Source organism: Chenopodium quinoa, unplaced genomic scaffold, assembly GCF_001683475.1.
Source record: "Chenopodium quinoa cultivar QQ74 unplaced genomic scaffold, ASM168347v1, whole genome shotgun sequence".
In the NCBI taxonomy this organism is placed as follows: Eukaryota; Viridiplantae; Streptophyta; class Magnoliopsida; order Caryophyllales; family Amaranthaceae; genus Chenopodium; species Chenopodium quinoa.
In genome coordinates this window covers 538,636-558,274 of record NW_018742969.1, presented here as the reverse complement: position 1 = coordinate 558,274, position 19,639 = coordinate 538,636, and the positions used below count along the sequence as shown (strand labels likewise).

The 19,639-nt window shown below is 35.6% G+C and overlaps 2 protein-coding genes across 2 annotated transcripts; both read right to left on the bottom strand.

Moving 5' to 3' along the window:
* Nucleotides 1–1,237: 1,237 nt before the first annotated feature.
* LOC110729168 lies at nt 1,238–2,493 on the bottom strand. The gene is made up of 2 exons (XM_021908891.1): nt 2,229–2,493; nt 1,238–2,031 (listed from the first exon to the last, which is right to left on the bottom strand). The coding sequence occupies exons 1-2, from the start codon at nt 2,491–2,493 to the stop codon at nt 1,238–1,240; spliced, it is 1,059 nt and encodes a 352-aa protein (XP_021764583.1).
* Nucleotides 2,494–13,596: 11,103 nt separating this feature from the next.
* On the bottom strand, nt 13,597–19,028 carry LOC110729105 (probable inactive receptor kinase At2g26730). The gene is made up of 2 exons (XM_021908813.1): nt 17,340–19,028; nt 13,597–14,786 (listed from the first exon to the last, which is right to left on the bottom strand). Exons 1-2 carry the CDS (start codon nt 18,682–18,684, stop codon nt 14,110–14,112), a joined length of 2,022 nt encoding a protein of 673 aa, XP_021764505.1. The 5' UTR covers nt 18,685–19,028; the 3' UTR covers nt 13,597–14,109.
* Between the last annotated feature and the right edge of the window lie 611 nt (nt 19,029–19,639).

Sequence of the window (19,639 nt, the reverse complement as noted above, 5' to 3'; positions counted from 1 at the left end):
GTTGAACTGAACTGAGCTGAAATGAATATTTTATGAGAGAGGGAAATTAGGAACTGAACTGAACTATACTGAACTGAGTGGAGCTGAACTAAACTGAACTGAACTGATTAGAGCTGAACTGAAATGAGCTGAAATAAAATTAATTAAATGCAAACATGCCCTAAATTAAAGTTTACTTTTATATAATGTTAAATAAATTATGAACTACGAGTATAATTTAAACACTTTTGTGTCGGGGCCTGCTAAAATGCAAGTATATAAAGCAAAAAATTTCCTCAAGTACGCTCCAATGAACTAACTGTCCAATTCAACCATATATATTTTTTGGTTTGCTAATTGCTATGTAACATTATTTAGCAATTTATTTAACTATATGATCAATGGTAACATTAAAGATGGACCATGGAATAATCATGAATACAAATGACGGTATCATATGTTAATATCCATTGAGAAAGACATATCCTGCAAACCTAATAAAAATCTATGATTGATGTTCATGGTTCAATTTCTTTATAGGGATATTCCCATTGATATACTCCAGGTTTTGACTTTTCTCAATGGTACCACATTTTTTTTTTGACTTCCTGCTGATACACCCAAGGTTTTGACTTTATAATTCACGTACCTAAGTCTGTTAATCAGGCGCTAATAACTTGATAAATTAACATCTTAGGCTTAGTAAAAGATGAAATGACTAATATACCCCTTTTTTAATCCATTCCCTCCAAAATTTTCCACTTAAATTGTCTGTTATTTCCCTCCAACTTCTCAAACCCTATTCCCTCCCTAAAAAAAAACCACTTTCCCCTCTTCTATTCTCCATTAAAGTTCTCTTCCATTGTTGCAAACTTATCTCATCTCCATTAAAGCTCCCTTGCTGCAAACTTATCTTCTCTTCTGACATTGCTGCAAACTTATCATTGATTGCTTATGTTTAATATTGAGATCAACTAAAATAGACAAAATAACTAAAATGTGGGACAAATTGAAATAGACAAAATGGCATCAGTTGCTAACATTCATTAATATATATAGGTTATTTGGGAACATTGCAATCCAACTTTCAATAGTAAAGTTGTCTACTAAATTACCAAATAACAAGAGCAAAAATCATCCCAAATGACCAAATAAAAAACAAAGTTAACTACAAGTTTTGACTTTCTAACAAATTATCAAAATGCATATGCCACTATACTGCAGAACAAAAGACTTAAGAGCTTGGAGAATTTGATTTTCATTGAGACATAGGCACTGGTTGGCTAGGCAACTGTGAAGCTGTCAGTACTATTGCTTGCTCAGCTGAGGGTCTGCCCTTCTGTCCCTTTGCTTGTTTAGCTGAAGCTGCTGACTGATATCCAACTTCTTCAGATTTCTTTGCTGCCTTAGCTGCCTTTGCTGCATTACTTTGGTCTCTGACCCTAGGATTTTTTATGACAACAGGCTCATTTGACTTCAGTTCTTTCCCAGTTAACCCTCCCATACAAGTTGTCTTATTATGGCCAAAGCAACCACATTTGCTACATTTGACTGTTTTGGACCTTTTTCCAGGTTGCTCTTCACCTTCCTCCCTCTTTCTATTCCTACTTGGTCTTCCAATTCCCCTCTTCATCTTAGGAGGCATGATGATTGTATCTGACTCATCTGCAGGCCATTGCTGTGTGTTAGGAATTGGGTTAATGCAAACACTATAAGCTTGCTTGTAAGTCTTCAGAGAATACCAGGAACTGCCAAAGTCATGTGGGTCAAGCTTTGCATCAATGCAGGCCCTAATGGCATGCCTACATGGCACACCTGTCAGTTGCCATGCCCCACAGGAACAAATCTTCTTGTTTAAGCTCAGAGGAAACTGTGATCTTCCTTCATGAATTTCATATTCTCCTGGACTGGACTTGAAAGCTCTACATTTTGAGGTAGCTTTACCTATTTCTTTCACTAGATTCACAATTTTAGGAGTAATGTCTTCATCTTTCCAAGACCTTGCATTCTCCATCCTTGTTGCAATTCTCACCATACAAACCCTTCTTATTCCTGCATTCAGTATCATAATTAGATGTCTTACTAAACCAGTTTGAAATAACAATGATATCATATCAATTGAACAATTAATACCTTCTAGCAAAGTCAAAATAGGCCTACACCTATTCACCCCAAGTGTAGAGTTGAAGCTCTCTACAAAATTAGAGGTATTGGAGTCATTCAAACATTTGGGTCAAATGCATGCTTACTCCATTTAGATTGCTCTCCCAAGTCTGCAAACCAACACGTGACATAATCACCTCCTACTTTCTGCAACTTCTCCATAGCTTTCCTAAATGTGAAAGCTGAAGATGCATTGCAAGCTCTCCAAAAGAGAACATACATCATAGGGCCTGGAAAAAGTTTCTTGAAGTTTCTACTAAGATGCCTACAACAAAACCTCCTATCAGCTTTAGGCCAGACTTGTTCTAATGCACGTTCAACTCCCTGATACAATGAGTACACAATAAGCATGTTTAGGGATAGACTCATATCATAGAAAAACAATGATAAAATTGAAACACAAAGAGGAAAGTACTTGCCTTTTGCCTATCAGAAATAATGGTCCAATGCTCCCTTTATGAGTCTTTCACAATGTTCAACAAATGCCAAAAGAAGTATGTCCATGATTGCTTGTCTTCTTGGCCAACTACAGTATATGCAATGGGGAAGATCTTATTATTTCCATCTATTCCCACAGCAGAGAGCAATACCCCCCATAGTTACCTTTGAGATGGGTCCCATCTACACCAATTAAAGGTCTAACACCTTTTAATAGACCTTTCCATTGTCCAGTGAAGGAGATAAAGATGCTTGTAAATTGCAGCTGTTTAGGGATAGACTCAGTTTCATTCCATGCACAAAAAGCTTTTGACTCTGGGTTTGTTTCTATGCACATCTTAGCATATTGTGGCAGCATTCCATATGACTCATCATGTCCTCCAAAGAACTGCTCAATCACATAGCTCTTTAACATGTACAAGGTTGACTGCCTCATGTTGATGCCATATCTCTGAAAAAGAAGTTCATTGAGTGCTTTCCCAGGAATGTCTGGGTTAGCCCTGATGTCTTCCATGACTTTTTGTGATGCCCATTTTACATTGCATATGGGGTTGTAAGTCTCTAAGCCCCTACAAGTGTGTACATTAGGCCATATTTTCTTGATTGCCCAAGTTCTGCCATCTGACAGTCTACTGGCACGCAATCTCCAATCACAGCATTCAGATTGGCAAACTGCACTGTACCTTTTGTTGTCAGCATACTCTACATTGATGGAAAATCTTTCTTGAACAGCAAAATCCTTCAAAGTGTCCTTAAAGTGAGCTTTGTCAGTAAAAATCATCCAAGGCCTAAGTGTTATTTTACCAAAATCAGCATCCTCATACATTTCTCCATTTTTGTACAATCTCTGAAAATAATCTTCATCATCTTCATCATCAAAGAAGTCAAACCATTTTGTTGGTTTCCAAGTGTCCTTCACTTTTGGAATCCTATTAAGCTGCTCTTGCTCATCTTCTAGAATATCACCTGTTGGTGCAACTTCTCCATCAGAGTCTTCTTCAGCTTCATTATAACCACCTGATCTCTCAGTCTTTATAGACTCAGAGCTTTGGACAACAAATTGCATCCTTCTTCTCACCCTAGAACCAGAAGAACTGCCTGCACCTGACTCAAATTCACCCCTGAAGAACTGCCCTGCACCTGACTCAAATTCACCCCTGAAGAACTGCCCTCAGTCACAGTCACATTCACCCTAGAAGCTGATCCATGAATCTGACTCACAGTGTCACCAACACCTAGCATCCTTCTCTCACTCACAATGTCACCAACACCTAGCATCCTTCTCTCACTCACAGTTGAACCTATCCTTAACCCCTTTCTTATAGTTGTGGACCTAGGAATCTTTCTTCTAAATACAGAGGTCTGAGTTAATGGTTCAGCATCAGAAGTTTAGGTGTCTTAGTGACTGCCAAAGGTGAGAATCTAGGACTCCTTCTTAGTGTTAAACCCTTGAAAACAGTAGTTGGTGACCTAGGAGATGGTGGTTGCATTGGGGTTGTTTTGGTGGTACTACTCTTTTTATTCTTTGTAGCCTTAACCTTCTTAGACTTTTGTATCCTGCCCATAGATTTCTCAAACTCTATTCTACCCTTGGTATACTCAGAAGCAGATTAAGGATTATTTGTTTCTTCTTGGGGTGAATCATAACCCTCATTATACCTAGGTGGAGAGGACTCATTATTTGGGATTATCTCATTAATAGAAGGCTGTTTATCAATTTGGGAAGGGTAAAATTGGAATGGTTCTGTTTGGGTTGTTTCATTTGAGTGGGTTGATCTGTTTGGAGTGTTTCATTCTGAGGGGGTGGATCAGTTGGTGGTACAGTTTGGGAAGGTTCATCATTATGGGGTGGTACAGTTTGGGAAGGTGCAGCAATTGGTTGTTCAGATTTGGATTTGTTCCTTAACCTGTTGATCATTCTATTCAAGGCACTTGGTTTCTTGGCAAACCCAACCCAAATGTGATACATCTCACAGTCACCTAGGGTATGAATCATCTTAAAAAAATCAGCATCATCTAGTAAAGGGTGATTCTTTTCATTGTGACCATAACCAAAGGTAGGGTTGATTAAGGGATACTCAGTGTCTAATGCAGCAGTGTCCTCAAAATCCATAATCAAGTCCATCAAATTACATCTATCTAAGTCAACATCAATATCAACATGTTTATCCCATTAATGAAACCTTATCACAACATCACCCATTCTGCAAAATAAGGTAAACAATGCACACACTTACAACATGCAAATTAATTCCAATTCAATTATCCAACAATCAATCAAACATGATCATGGCATTTCATTCAATTTAATTCCATATTCTAAACCAATAATTGAACAAACATAAGCCCCCACCTAATATACATGAAAGAATCCTAAAATCGCACAAATATACATCATTAAAATCATGAATTAAACCTAAAATCGCATATAAAAACAGAACATCAAACAAATGCACCAAATCATGGATAAATGAACAGTAGTAGTGCTAAAGTACCTGAATTATGCAAGATTTCCCTCTAATGGCTTTGTAGACCAACAAAATTAGCAAATTTTCCCTTGCAAACCCTTCGTGAATTTAACAGAGAGCAGAGGAGAGAGAGATGAAATTTGAAAGTGAATTTGGTTTATGTCAAATCGACATAAATGGAAGGGGAAAGGGTTTTGATCGTTGGAGGGAAGGGTTTAAAAGGGGGTAAATTAGTCTTTTTCTTTTTTTTTTTACAAAATTATATTTTAACCTAAATTTACTAACTTATTAATGTCTGATTAACAGACTTAATCACGTGAGTTAGTAAGTCATAAACTTGGGTGTATCATTAGGAAGTCAAAAAAAAAAATGTGGTACCGCTGGGAAAAGTCAAAACCTGAAGTGTATCAATAGGAATTTCCCTTCTTTATATCTAGAACTTTCTTTTCTTGTTTTATATTCTTTTATTATCATTAGTTTATTGCCATGAATTTAAGTTCATGGTTTATTAATGGAGGATATATCTTTAGTCTTGGTCTAAGAGATTTCTGTTATGTTGCTTTCTTCGTCTTTAAACTACTAAATTATACATAAAGTTAAAATAATTGGGTTCCAAATCTTCTTCACTTTTTATTATACACGACAATATGTTCCGTTATATAATGTAGGATTAAAAGCCCTACCATTATGTAAAGTACTTAAATTATTAAGCCTGTAATTATTTATATATTTACATTAGCTTATGATTTGGGGAGTTAGAGTTCTTATATTTAAATCATGGTTTATTTAATTAAATGATAAAAAAAAATTAACAATATTAAAATTTCAAATAAACGGCTAGTTGAAAGAAAATGTTTGCTCATTACTTCATGAGTACCACGGGATAACGAACCATTTCATGACGAGTTAATTTTTTTTTTTTTTTTTTTTTTTTTTTTTTTTTTTTTTTGGGAAACAACCGGTTATTTAAGGTGGGATCACTTTTTACGTCCCTTACGTGTTCCATTCATTTTGATCCTTCAATGTCGGCTTTTCCTATTATTGTGAAACAAAATTCACAAGTGTTGGATTGTTCACTCACCATTAGGGAACGTGAGTTGGGTTTAGACCATTGTGAGATAAGTTAGTTTTACCCTACTAATGACAGTATTGTTATGATAATTCAACCTAGTACGAGAGGAACCATTGATTCACACAATTGGTCATTGCACTTGGTTGAAAAGCCAGTGGCGCGAAACTACCATGTGCTGGCTTATGACTGAACGCCTCTAAGTCAGAATCCAGGCCAGAAGTGACGCATGTGTCCGGCGCCCAATTACCGTCCTACAGTAGGGAGTTCAACCCCCAAGGACAAGTGTCGTAGGATAAACTCGCGCGGTGGATGCGCCGTGAGAGCCGCCTTGAAGTACAATTCCTATCAAGCGGCAAGTTTAATCCTTTGCAGACGACTTAAATACACAATTGGGCATTGTAAATGGTAGAGTGGTCTTAATGCCACGATCCACTGAGATTCAGCCTCATATATGTCGCTTCAATTTGTCCCTCCCCCACCGTACCCTATTCCCTAAAAACACCATATTTTGGAAAATGAGGTTAGCGGTTCTTCTTATATGTTAAAAAATGCCAATTACTAGATTGAAACAAGTCACAAAGCCTAATTGTTGGGGTGTTGGATGGTGCAAGGGGGCATGTGGCATGTGGCATGTGCACAAGACATGTGCATCTAAGGACAAGACATACAAAGAGTTAGTCTTGTCATTTGAGGGTATGCCGTCTTTGCCTTAAGAAATGATATTTAAGGATGAATGAGATGGTTCCGAGAATAATCCATGACTCCCAAGGCCCTTTGGGAACCCATGGAACTACCTAGATACATAATCTTACCGAGTGAAAAAATGATGTATGGAAGCCAAATTTGAAGGCTATAATACACGAAATCGGAGCAATTTAGGAGGTGTCGGGACTCGGTGTCAGGATTTCACGGAATTGTTTATGATGCATCCCGGGTGATATAATATTGTTTGGACCCATATACCATCATTAGTCGACTACATAAAATCTTCCATGAAGCTTTTAGCCAACATAAGAGGCGTGTACAAAAACAGGTAAATTGGATGCTTAAAGGGAAATTGGATGGTTCCACCCACCCAATTGGACTCCCGGAGGGTATTAGGGTCTATAGGTAGCTTCTCATCAATTTTTGTTTCCGAGTAAAAAAAAAGTCAAAAAATTGGCAAAATTGAAGATAATACACGCTTTTTGGCCAATTTCAAAGGTTTCGGGACTCGGTGTCGAAAAGTCTCAAGTTATTAGGGGATACATCCTGGGGTCATATAATATCGTTTGGAACCATATATTATCATTATATGTTGTCATAAATGTCCGTGGTAGCCTCGAGTTTATGAAATCCGTGCAAATTGTAAGCGGAAAAATTGACAGTTTAAAGGCATATTGGATGATTTTACCCACCCAAATAGACTCTCCGGGTGTATTAGGGTCCATGAGAAGCATCTCGGCAATTTTTGTTCAAAAAAGTGAAAATTGTCCAAAATTGAAGGCTATATATAATACACAATTTCGGATCAATTTTTGACATTTTTTCAAAAAATGAACCAAATGCGTGGGGTGACTCATAAGGTGGTTTGAAATCATAGGACACCTATAAAGATGACTATAAAGTACCAAAAATGAGTTTTGTTTTGATTTTGAATTTCATGAAATTTTGAAATATAATGATGTCATATAATTATAATAATAATGTGATGTGACTTGATTATAATAATGTCATAAAAACATGAGAAATCTTACAAGCATAATGATTAACCTGCACTTATTCATGACCAAAAGGAATAATTTGATTTTAGTTAATTGATGATCAACAAAATTTCATCTCTTTTTACATGAGACCAAAAATATAATAAAAGCTATGGGAGAGACAAAATATCGTCAAGGATCGTATCAAGATTAGTCAAGTGTATAGATAGAGAGCTTCGAGACAACGGAGGAGGTATGAAAGTTATGCATAACATAATCTGTTAGGTTTTAGCTCGATTTTCTTATATTTTATACGGAGTTGACAAGTATTCCTTTTTTTCGGAATTTTTTTTTAGTTGACACGTTTCCTTTTAGGGTAATTTTTTACCTTGCATTTACAAGTTGTCTCACTTGCTTTTTCATTCCCTCTCACTCTCTCTCATCTCCTTAATATATGTGCCTAAATCAAACGTGTCAACTAAATATAAATGGAGGAAGTATTAAATAAGCCAAACTAACAGATAGAGAACAGGTGGTCAATTGAATTAAATTGATTTGAAAAGATTAAGGTCCTTTTCTCTTTAATTTAATTAACTATTAAGCTTATATTTATTCTTCACTATAAAAAAGATATACTTCCTCTGTTTCTATTCAGTTGACACGTTCAATTTAGGCACACATATTAAAGAGAGGAGAGAATGTGAGAGAGAATGATACATCAAGCAATGCATTTCTGGTGCGGCTGGCCGCACCATGCGGCAGGGAACCAAATCAGCAAATGACAAAGTAACCCCAAGACAAAAGTAATCCCTGACTGACTTAGTAACCCTTAACCAAGTAACCTCTGACTGACCTAGTAACCCCTAACTGACCTAGTAACCCCTACTAACCCCAAGTAACCCCCGACCTAGTAACCCCAAGTAACCCCCGACCTAGTAACCCCAAGTAACCCCTGACCTAGTAACCCCTAACTGACCTAGTAACCCCTACTAACCCCTAACTGACCTAGTAACCCCCGACCTAGTAACCCCTGACCGCCGACCTAGTAACCCCTGACCTAATAACCCAATTAACCCCTAACCGACCTAGTAACCCCAAGTAACCCCTGACCGCGGACCTTGTAACCCCTGATCGGACTAGTAACCCCTGAATGGACCACCTAGTAACCCGTGACCGGATCTAGTAACCCCTTACCCACCACCAACAAAAAAACTACCACCAACGAATCACTACCAACCTAAACCACCAATGAAACCATATCTAGAACCCAGAACCACGAAACCACCACTACCCACCCACGAAACCACCACTCGTTCTTCAATTAAAGAAAAAATTAAGTAATAATATTTAACAACTTACAAGTTATATAATCAAAATCTTCAGCAAATAAGCTTGAATTCAACATAAAATTCGTAGAACATAAATTTCCAAAAGTAAACCATTAATGAAGTTTGAAGAAATTTGGGCTAAGAAGATGACACCATTAATGAAGTTTAAAGAAAAAAAGAGGAGAAAGGAATAAAATTGGGAAAAAAAGGAAAATATTGTAGAAGATGGAAGAAGAGAAGAGGAGAGAGAAATAAAATTGGGGGAAAAAGAAAAATGTTGTAGAAGATGAAAGAAGAAAAGAGGAGAGAGAAAGAAGTGAGAGAAGAAGAATTAAAAAAATATATATATATGGGCAATATGGTTGGCCGCACTGTACGGCCAGCCGTATATGAAACTTTGTGTACATCAAGTGGGGTACACTTAAAAAGTAAGGTATAAAGCTTACCCAAAAAGAATACGTGTCAACTAAATTAAACTTCCTAAAAAGAAATACGTGTCAACTAATTAAAAACGGAGATAAGTATAATATAATGATGATTCTGAAATTAAATTTTACTAATTCAAAGGAGCATTTTGTACTGCGTTGCTTCTACTTTATGTCCGTATTATGTAACTGTGTTGCTTTTACTATACGTACTTTATGTTTATTTCTAAGGGATAAAAATTAAGAGAAAATGTAATAAAAATGAATAAGTGTAGTTCAATCTGTTTTCTCTCATATATTTAATCTCCTTTTTAAATGGTTTTTCTTCTTTGGCTCCTTCAATCCTTTTCTTCTTCCCTCTGATATCCCATTTGTTCCAAACAATCGATACAGTTTACGCAACACTCTTATCATATCATAAAACTAGTTGCATAAGTTATTTAGTTGCAATAATATGTCTATTTTATACCACCTTTGCCATAAATATAATCCATCAATCTCTATCTAACTATCAAATCGTCTTATTAGTTACTGTAGTACTTTTATTAAAAGTAAACAACTTATATTACTATTATACGTCTATACATGCCATTATCCGACCTAAGCTACCTAACTATATATTTGTGCTAGCTAAATGCTGGTATGAAAATAACAAAAACAAAATACAATTATCTCTTTGGGTCAACACCAAAAAAAAACATTACCTAGAGTCCTAGATAATAAACAAGATAGTTACAAGACTAAGAACCTGTTTTATTCAGTTTAATTCAGCTCCAATCAGTTCAGTTCAGTTCAACTACTAATTTTCTTCTCACATAAACAATTCATTTCAACTCAGTTCAGTTTAGTTAAGTTAAGTTAGGTTCAGTTCAGCTCCAATCAATTCAATTCACCTCAACTTAGCTTAGTAAATCAGAACAAAAGTTGCATACTTACAAAGTTACAAGTACAAAGTTACTTCTTCTTTTATTTTAGGAAGTTACCTTTTTTTTTTTTTTTTTTTTTTTTTGAAACAGTATTTTAGGAAGTTACTCCGTACTTAGCAAACAAGAAGATAAAATCAATTGATTTTAACGAAGGTCAAAAAAAAGAAGGTATGTTTGGTCAATTTATCATAAACTTTTTTGTAGTAAATTAAATCACTTTCGGTGCAACAAGTGGCATCTTATTATGCTCTCTCTCAGTCTAATCCCCTCTCATCTCCCATGCACGTGATTTCTCATCTCATTTTCTCTTGTACATTCTTCGCCCACGCTTCTTTGGTGGCGCGTGTGTTTAATAAATAACTGGAAAAAAGGGTAAAGTAATAAGGAACATTTTCAATTTTTAGGTATAAAAAAATAACTTAATATTTTTTGTATGTAGTCTTGTGGTGGTAGTTAAAACATCAAAATATTATTTATTTATTTATTTATTTTAACATAGAATATATTCCCTTCAAAAAAAATATACTCCGTAGAATATAGCTTATTTGTGCATGTAAATAAGTTGGTATGCAATAAGGTATGTAATACATCTTTTGGGCCGTGGAAAGAATACTTTGAATTAGTTGTATGAACTTTTTTCCTCCATGTATCACAACTTTGCTCGACTATAAGTGACAACTTACAAGTAATTAACCTATTTATTACGGAGTACTTCCCAAAAGAATAAACAAATGTGCCTTTTAAAAACATAGATTCAACTAATTATTCTTCAACATGCTACTCTAAAAAAAAAAAAAAAGCTTCTTAATTTAAAGTTGATCTTAGGATTAACTTTAGCAAAACCATCGATCTCTAAGGGTCTGTTCACATTTACTTAATTTCAGTTCAGCTCATAACTTCCCTCTCTCATAAAATATTCAGTTCAATTTAGTTCAGCTCCAATCAGTTCATTTCAGTTCAGTATATGTGAACAAACCCTATATTCAAATATAATTGATTATATATACTTCAAAGTATATAGGAATATAAGTACACTTATTGGACAATAAATGGGGACATTATTGGAATTAAATTTTGAATAAAATGTAATGTTTTAGTTTATAGTTATAACCAATAACACATATGTGGCTGGTCAATCAAGCTGTACAATAGTCATAGAAAAACTACTTGTACTTTTTTTTTTGACACAAAACTACTTGTACTTTTTTGCTATATTAGATATATACAATTAATTATATGTGTCGGAAAAAATGGTAAATTTAAAATAATTGTTATTCCAAAAGATTAACAATGATTGGAAGTTGAGCATGCTAGGGTGAAAAAGAAACTCAATTATCAAGCAGGAAGGTTCGAGATACAACCAATGGAGTCAAACTTGGGTGGATCCACGGTTGATAAATCACTCGTTCAAATCAAATTTTATAAACTAGAAAATTAATTTTAAAAAATTTTAAAAATATTTTTGTAGGAAAAAAAAGTCAATAAATAAAAAGAATGGGATTTCAATGGGGACTGTTTTGTCAGTAATGTGAATGGAGTAGAGTTAAGCAGGCCAGCCTGGTTCCCTCAACTCCCACATGCATACAAATTTCCCATAGTGCTTCTTTTTTTTTTTTCCTCCTTGTTTTTTGAATTGTTTTAATTAAAATTACTTAATTAAATAATTCATGTGATTTTAAACATTCAAAAATACAAAAATCTAAATAAATAAAGTTATCAAATTTCTCCAATTTATTTCTTATTTAACTTTAGTTCATTAGAAATCATTGATTTCTTTTTAATATCTTAATTAAGAAGAGCTTATGAGTGAGTTATGATCAATGGCTATCTTCCAAGCAATCACTGACAAAATGATTTATTTTTCATAAAATGGATTAGTTTAAATAGTTTAAAGACACTTTAAGTTGGATTAAACATGGTTGTAGGCCTTACCTACCAAAAGGACATGTTTCCTAATTGATTTTTAGCATTTCTCCATTTCTTAATACAGTTATGTGAGGCCTTACCAAAATTAAAGGATCATGTTTCCTAATTAATTTTTTTACTATTGCAATTTATGAGTGTAAAAAAAAAAGGTTTCCTAAGAGACAATTTCAATTTATGTCACGAATCAAAAAATATCTCACTACGGGTCTGTTCACTTCAGCTTAATTTTAGTTTAGTTTAGTTCAATTCAATTCAGCTTCTAATTTTTTTTTGCTCATAAAATATTCATTTCACTCTATTCAGTTCAGTTTAGTTCATTTCAGCTCAACTCAATTCAGTAAATGTGAACGGACCCGGAGTATTTTACATAGTTGTTATTTATAAAAGTCATCTTGTGTTTTGTACTCTATATCTACGACTCTACAAGTAATATATAAGTTCTCGTACATTATTAGTTCATATTAAATTTTTAATTTTTACTCGTATCTTTTATAATTTATGCTGTAGGAATATTATACCCAACACATGTCCACTCTGACTATTGACAAGATCAGGTATTTAAGTATCTTCAATTAACTGTGCTTGGGTTTTACTCCATATAAAGTTTGATAAAAAAAAAATGCGCAATTAAAATGCTGCTAGTCCTGTTACCAATTCATAGAAAGAGTGACTATATCAGAGAGTTGTTATATTTAATACAAATAACACCGTAAATTTAGTTATATACTTATATTTATATGGTGCAACCAAGAGTATTTTGAGTACGACAAACACCCTACATTACAACATGTAAAAAGGATGCTTGTTCTTGATGGGGTATGAAATAAATTGCGACGAAAATTAGATATAAAATTTATTCTCCACAAAAGAGTTCGTTGGACAATAGCAAAACAGGAAATTGTTAGAGTGATGATTGCAATCCTTGGGTCTTAAGTAGCAAAGGTGGAAGACAAGGAAAGCAAAAGTGATGCAGGCAAACACTTTAAAACAAACATAACTACACAAGCATAAAAGTTATGGAGCAAAAATACTTGATTACAAAGCATTAATATTAAATTAAGACCATTATTATATAACACTACTAAGTACTAACTGGCAGATCATAACACAGTACTGAAAAACTTTATAATATAAGATTGTAGCAGTTTATATAATTAATACAGCATGAACTGTAAAGAACATAGGTATATATAGATCAAAGACAAATATTCTGAGGATAATAGTGCTATTTAATTGAAAAAAGAATTAAATAAACAAAGTTGAAAAATTAACCAAAAAAAAAAAAGAGAAAATGATATCCCTCCCAATCAGAGTACATCCACCAACTTATAATAAAATGGTCAAAAGCCAAATTCCAATAAGTTTATGGAATCCCAAACCCCTTTTACCCTTTACATAAAAACAAACCATAAAATCCCACCATTTTCTTGTCTCTCTCAAAAACCATTTCACACATGTAATAGTGACCCCAATCTCTTAGGAGAATTAAAAAAAAAAAACCTCTCAAAAATATATTTAATAAAAAAAATTTAAAAAAAAAAAAAAAAAAAAAAAACCTAAATGGTCTGTTTCCCTCAATCTAGCCTCATCTCCACAATTTTCTGCGTGATTTATACACTTAATTACGCGTTGTGCGCAATTTTTGTTGGAATTTCTGTAAAATAATTGATCAATGAGATGAAATTTTGTGCCTTTTATTTGCTCAAGGAGTAACAGAAGAAGGGGGTGTCCGAGACTCCATAGGAGGGGTATGCCCATCAGATCCTTTAGAAGGGTCATCTGAGGACTGTCGGATACCATCATCAGTGTTACTTTCACTCCGGTTCATATCTTCAATCATCCGGAGAGCCTCGGGCATTGAGGGTCGTTGATCAGGCACGGTTGACACACATGCCATTGCTATTTGCAAGAGTTGTACCATTTCCTCTTCAATATTGTGATATCTCATAAGCTCAACATCAAAGACCTCGGCTGTCCATTCTTCACGGACAACTGACTGTACCCACCTAGGAAGATCAATCCCATCGTCTCCTAATGAAGCTTGGTTTGGGGATTTCCCTGTAAGAAGTTCCAAAAGGAGGACACCATAGCTGTACACATCGGATTTGTATGTTGGTTTTCGAGTTTCTACAACTTCTGGAGCTCGGTATCCAGCAATGCGATTATTGGTGGAGGAAGTATTGGTGGAGAAGATATTAGAGAGGCCATAATCCGATACAGCAGGGTCATTGTTGGGGTGCAATAGGACGTTGGATGATTTAATATTACCATGAACGAGGTTGTTTGTTACGTGAAGGTAAGCAAGACCTCGAGCAGTGCCAAGGGCTATCTTCATTCGGTTATCCCAGTCTAGTGATGTGCGGCCTGCACCTCTGCTACCTGCATTTTCACAAAACATCATATAAATAGTCGCTCAAGTTAAGCAAAAAAACACATGTACAGTTGTACACAAAACAGTTGCCAATTTGTATAATATATGCAAGCAGAACATGTCGTGGAAAACTCCTAGTTAACTCTGATGATTGGAATAAAAGGGCTAAGTTGCAAGATTTTATTTCAAAATTGCTTGGACAGAACCTTCTGTCTAATTCAAAATTCTACTTATGGCCGGTTATCTTAATCAGGCGACTAATGACTAGTAGTAGCAAACTGTTAAGCTAAAGTGGAAGTACATTATGAAACCTTTTTAATCCACCTTTTTCAAACCCTAATATTCTCCAAGTACAATCATGTCCAACTCTTCTAAATCTCATCCAACACCTCCAAGAAAAGGCAAAAAGGACCTTAGGTTGATGCGAGAGATGGGTTTAGTGGAGTGTAAACCTTTGTAAGTTGCGATATTCTCATTTCTAGCATATGTAAGTTGCACATTAGATTAGTGAGCCCTTTTGATAGATGACAAGCATGTTTGTGACAGGATGAAGTGGGAGATGAGCGCACAAAGATACTAGAAAAGAACATATAGAATGACATGAAAAGAACATATAGATGAGCCCACCCCTTTCTGCCCTAAACCAGCAATATCCATACCCTTTAAAGTTCGAGGTATAAATGCTCACATAATCGCATATTGACAAACCAATCTTTCGAATGTGTTATTATAGTTGGTGTGTTGAACACAGAATGTAGCAAATAGGCACTAGCTACTTTCCTTTCGATCTTGTAGAATTCCCAAAAAAGCAATGCTTCCCTTGGTCCCTCATCAAAATATTAGCTTGGACCAATTCTGCTCGAGAAACATTTGATGGATGTCCTTGCAACATATTACCTTTAAAACTAGTTTTCCCAGAAGAATGTTCGATATATATAAATAAATTTACAGTATGAAATAACCATAAGCAGAATCCAAATCTTCAGTCCTGCTTATGTTCTACATTGGTGTTGATCATATCTATCGATTCATTCTACTATTCAGGTCTCATCACTCATTCCAATCAAAACAAGCGGCATACAAGTGATACATGAAACGTAGGACACGAAGATTTGTTCGGCCATGGCACCAACTAGACTAGGGATTCCTTGCATTCAATTGTAGTGCCACTCCCTCCCTAGGTACTTTAATCTCCATTCTCCAACCAAAAGTGAGACTACCAATAAAACTTTGAGGATTATTAAAATGACAAAACTAATCTTTCGGTTCTCATTAACCAAAAGAAGTACAGCAGCCCCACGTTTCATATCATCAAAAGTGTCACATTATTTACCAAAAAACAGTTGGCTAAAGTTGGAAATTTTGCCTTGGGAAACTCCCTAATTTTCTCACCTATTTATACCAAAATCTCACTAATCAGCTTTCTCAACAGAAAAAGAGAGCACCCTAGGTTTTTTTTCAGGCTTTATGGTCCAAAAAAAAAAATCAGTGAAAAGTCCATATTGCCCTCATACAATGGGATTCACAGAATGTCAGAATCATACAATGGGCAATCATGCTGAACACCTTCACAAAGTGTTTTTTGGGTTTTGATGAAATTTTGTAACATGCAACTTTTTTTTTTTTTTTTTCTTTTTCCTTTTTCTTTTTAATCTTTTTAGGTGAAAAATGTGAGACATTGTTAAAACAGAGTGGCTTAACTCAAATCATTAGAAGTAAAAAAAGAAACCTAAGTCACAAGGACCTTTGTCGGTGCCTAAAATCATGAAAGGGTATGTTACAATCTTGGTCCCAACTTCATATAATGAAATAAAGATTAAATTTTTATCTATATAAATTTTTAATTATTTGTTCTTAAAAAAAAATTCCTCCTCCCATTGTTGTCCAGCTCAATTCTCTCAAGTACAAGTGTGCTAGAAGCAACCAAAATAAGCAACAAATCTATCACCTTTCATCTATATAATTCAATATCCACCCACCACCAATAATATTCAATTTATCAAATAATCCAAAAAATAAAAAGAATTTCATTCTATATTATGATGGCCAAGCAAGTAACTGTACCTAATCATTAAAGAAATGGGTAATTTTATCAACTTTTAGTGATTAATTTTCCCTCAAATAATTAATTTAACAATACTTTACTAATTTTCAAACTAGAAATGGGAGCCCCAGTTTATATAAACAAAATTCGTTATCAAGTGGCAGAATCGTAAATAAAAAAGTAAAAATGTAGTTAACTTCTAAGTGCATTACCCGCAAGTTATATATTAATAATCTACTCACAGAGACGAATCAAACTAGATCCCACGTGACTATATTTGCTCTTATAGATTAAGAGAAATTTAGAAGATTCTCTCTTCCTTAAAAAAAAGTCAAAGATTGAAAACAGGAACATCATTATGGAACGGAGAGAGTATTTTCTAGTGTATAGTAGTTCTTAAATTCAATTATCCAAAAATAAGAAATTTAACCAAATTAGCAATGTAATTATAATTTGTAATGCAATGTAATAATCTTAATTAAGGTAGACTTAATAATAAAAGAATTAGAATTCATACCGTGCAACAGAGCAGACAAGCTACCGGCGGCCATGTAATCATACACTAGCAACTTCTCATCTTTAGAGAAGTAGAATGCTCTTAGTGGCACCACATTTTCATGCTTACACTTTCCTAATGCCTCCATTTGTGTCTCGAATTCCTTCTTTCCGGCCACCACATCCTTCAGCCTCTTTACGACAACCGTCGTCCCTTCTTCCAGCACCGCCTTGTAGCTCGTCCCGACACTGCCTTTTCCGAGAACCTCGGCAGACGCCCGCAGCAGATCCTCGAGATCGAAGCTGTAGGCGCCGCCGTTGACGAACACTAGCCTGTTTCTCTCCCCGCCCTCGGGGCCGGTGCCGCTGGTGAGGTCGTCCTTGGAGGACGACGTCCCAGCCTCCCCGGCCCCGCCTCCTCCTCCTCCAATCCCCACCGCCCTGGCCCCCGCGACTCCCGCGGCGGGCCCTTTTAGTGCAGCAGCCTTGGAGGACCCACTCTTCCTCCTCCTCAAACAACAGAAAACAAGACACAACAATAGTAACAGAAAAGCTACTGCAGCTGCCACTGCAATACCAATTATTGCTCCCTTTGATAACTTCTTCTTACCACCAACTTCCGCAGGAGTTGACGGCACCACCGCTTCCGGCGACGGTGACGGCGACGGGAAGAACGACGAGTTACACGGCTGAAGTGGGCCACCACAAAGCTGTAAATTCCCGGAAAACGAAGCTTCTGGAAACTTCGAGAGACTCTTTGGAATAGACCCATTTAAATTATTGTTCGAAACATTGAAATCGATCAATTTAGCATTAATACTCGGAATTTGACCAGAAAAATTGTTATTCTCCAAAAACAACCCATTTAAGGAAGTAAGATTGTTGATAGAAAACGGGATTGAACCGGAGAAATTATTGCTAGACAAGTCAAGACGAGTCAACCGATTCAACTGAGTCAAACTCGCCGGAAACTCGCCGGAAAATTGATTTCTTCCGACATAAAGCGCGCGAAGAAAAGTAAGGTTAGAGAAATCGGAGGGAAGATTTCCGGTAAGACGATTGTTGTGAATGCTGAGAACACGAAGCTCAGACAACCGTCCGATGGTGTTCTCGGGAATTGGACCCACTAATCCGGCGGCCGGAAGACGGAGCGAGTGAACATGGGTTTTAGCCGGATTACACTGAACACCAACCCAGTTACAGACCGAGTCAGATGAGTTCCAATCAACCCGCGAAGCGTGAGGTACCTTAGAGAAGAATGCTTGGAGAGCTTGCTTGTCCTGGGTTGGCTCGGAATCGGATCGTTCAATCGAGAAGATTAACAGTAATACTGGTAGTATCAGCATTGGTGACAAGCTCAGCCTCATTTTGGTGGGATTTGAGGAGAGGAGAGAGAGAAATGGTTGTTAATGGTTGGTTTCAGGTGATTGGTTGTTTGGGTTTGCTCCGATGAAGAACAAAACACAAACCCATGTGAGAGAAAATGAGTGAAAAGTGAGGTGAGAGAAAGTAAAAGAAGAGTGTATCACGAGAAGAATAAAGGATTAAGGTCCATCTTTCTGCTTTGCTGGTTATCAACTGAGGTTATAGTGGTGTTCTCAAATGTGTTTTTGGTTTATTAAATTAGGTTTCTAAATTTTCAAAATAAGAAACTTCACACAATTATTGGATACTAGTATTACCTACTTGTATAGTTGTATGTATATTTTATTGTACTTTTTCATCTTGCCTAGTGGTGGCGCGTTTAGTTTAGACTTTGGAGAGGGTGGAGTTTTACACTTTCGATACATGACGCCATATTTACTTAATTTCAGTTCAGTTCACTTCAGCTCCAATCAGTTCAGTTCAGCTCCATTAAGTTTAATTCGGCTCAATTCAGTTTAGCTCTTAATTTCCCTCTCTCATAAAATATTTATTTCAATTCAGTTCAGTTCAGTAAATGTGAACAGACCCTAAGTCAAATAATATTCTCCCTTCGTCTTTTTTTATAGTTTTGTTTTAACTAGTTGTTTACCTATGCATACCTTAAACAAAGGCATAATTATCAAGTTACTCGTATATTATATGGACTAACATAATCCATTGTTGCAATTAAAAGAGAACGGGATAAGGTGCAATCCCCATTATCTTGATCAAAATTTGAACCACATATACTAGCTTAATACTCCCTCTGTCTCTAATTGTTTGTCCCAAACCATAAATTTACTTTATTAAGGCTTTGGGTTAAAAATGATGCACATGGGTTGACACAAATATCAATGAGGAGAGAGAGAGAGAGAGCAAGTGGGAAAAAAATGTCAAATGTAGTATGGAGCAATCTTT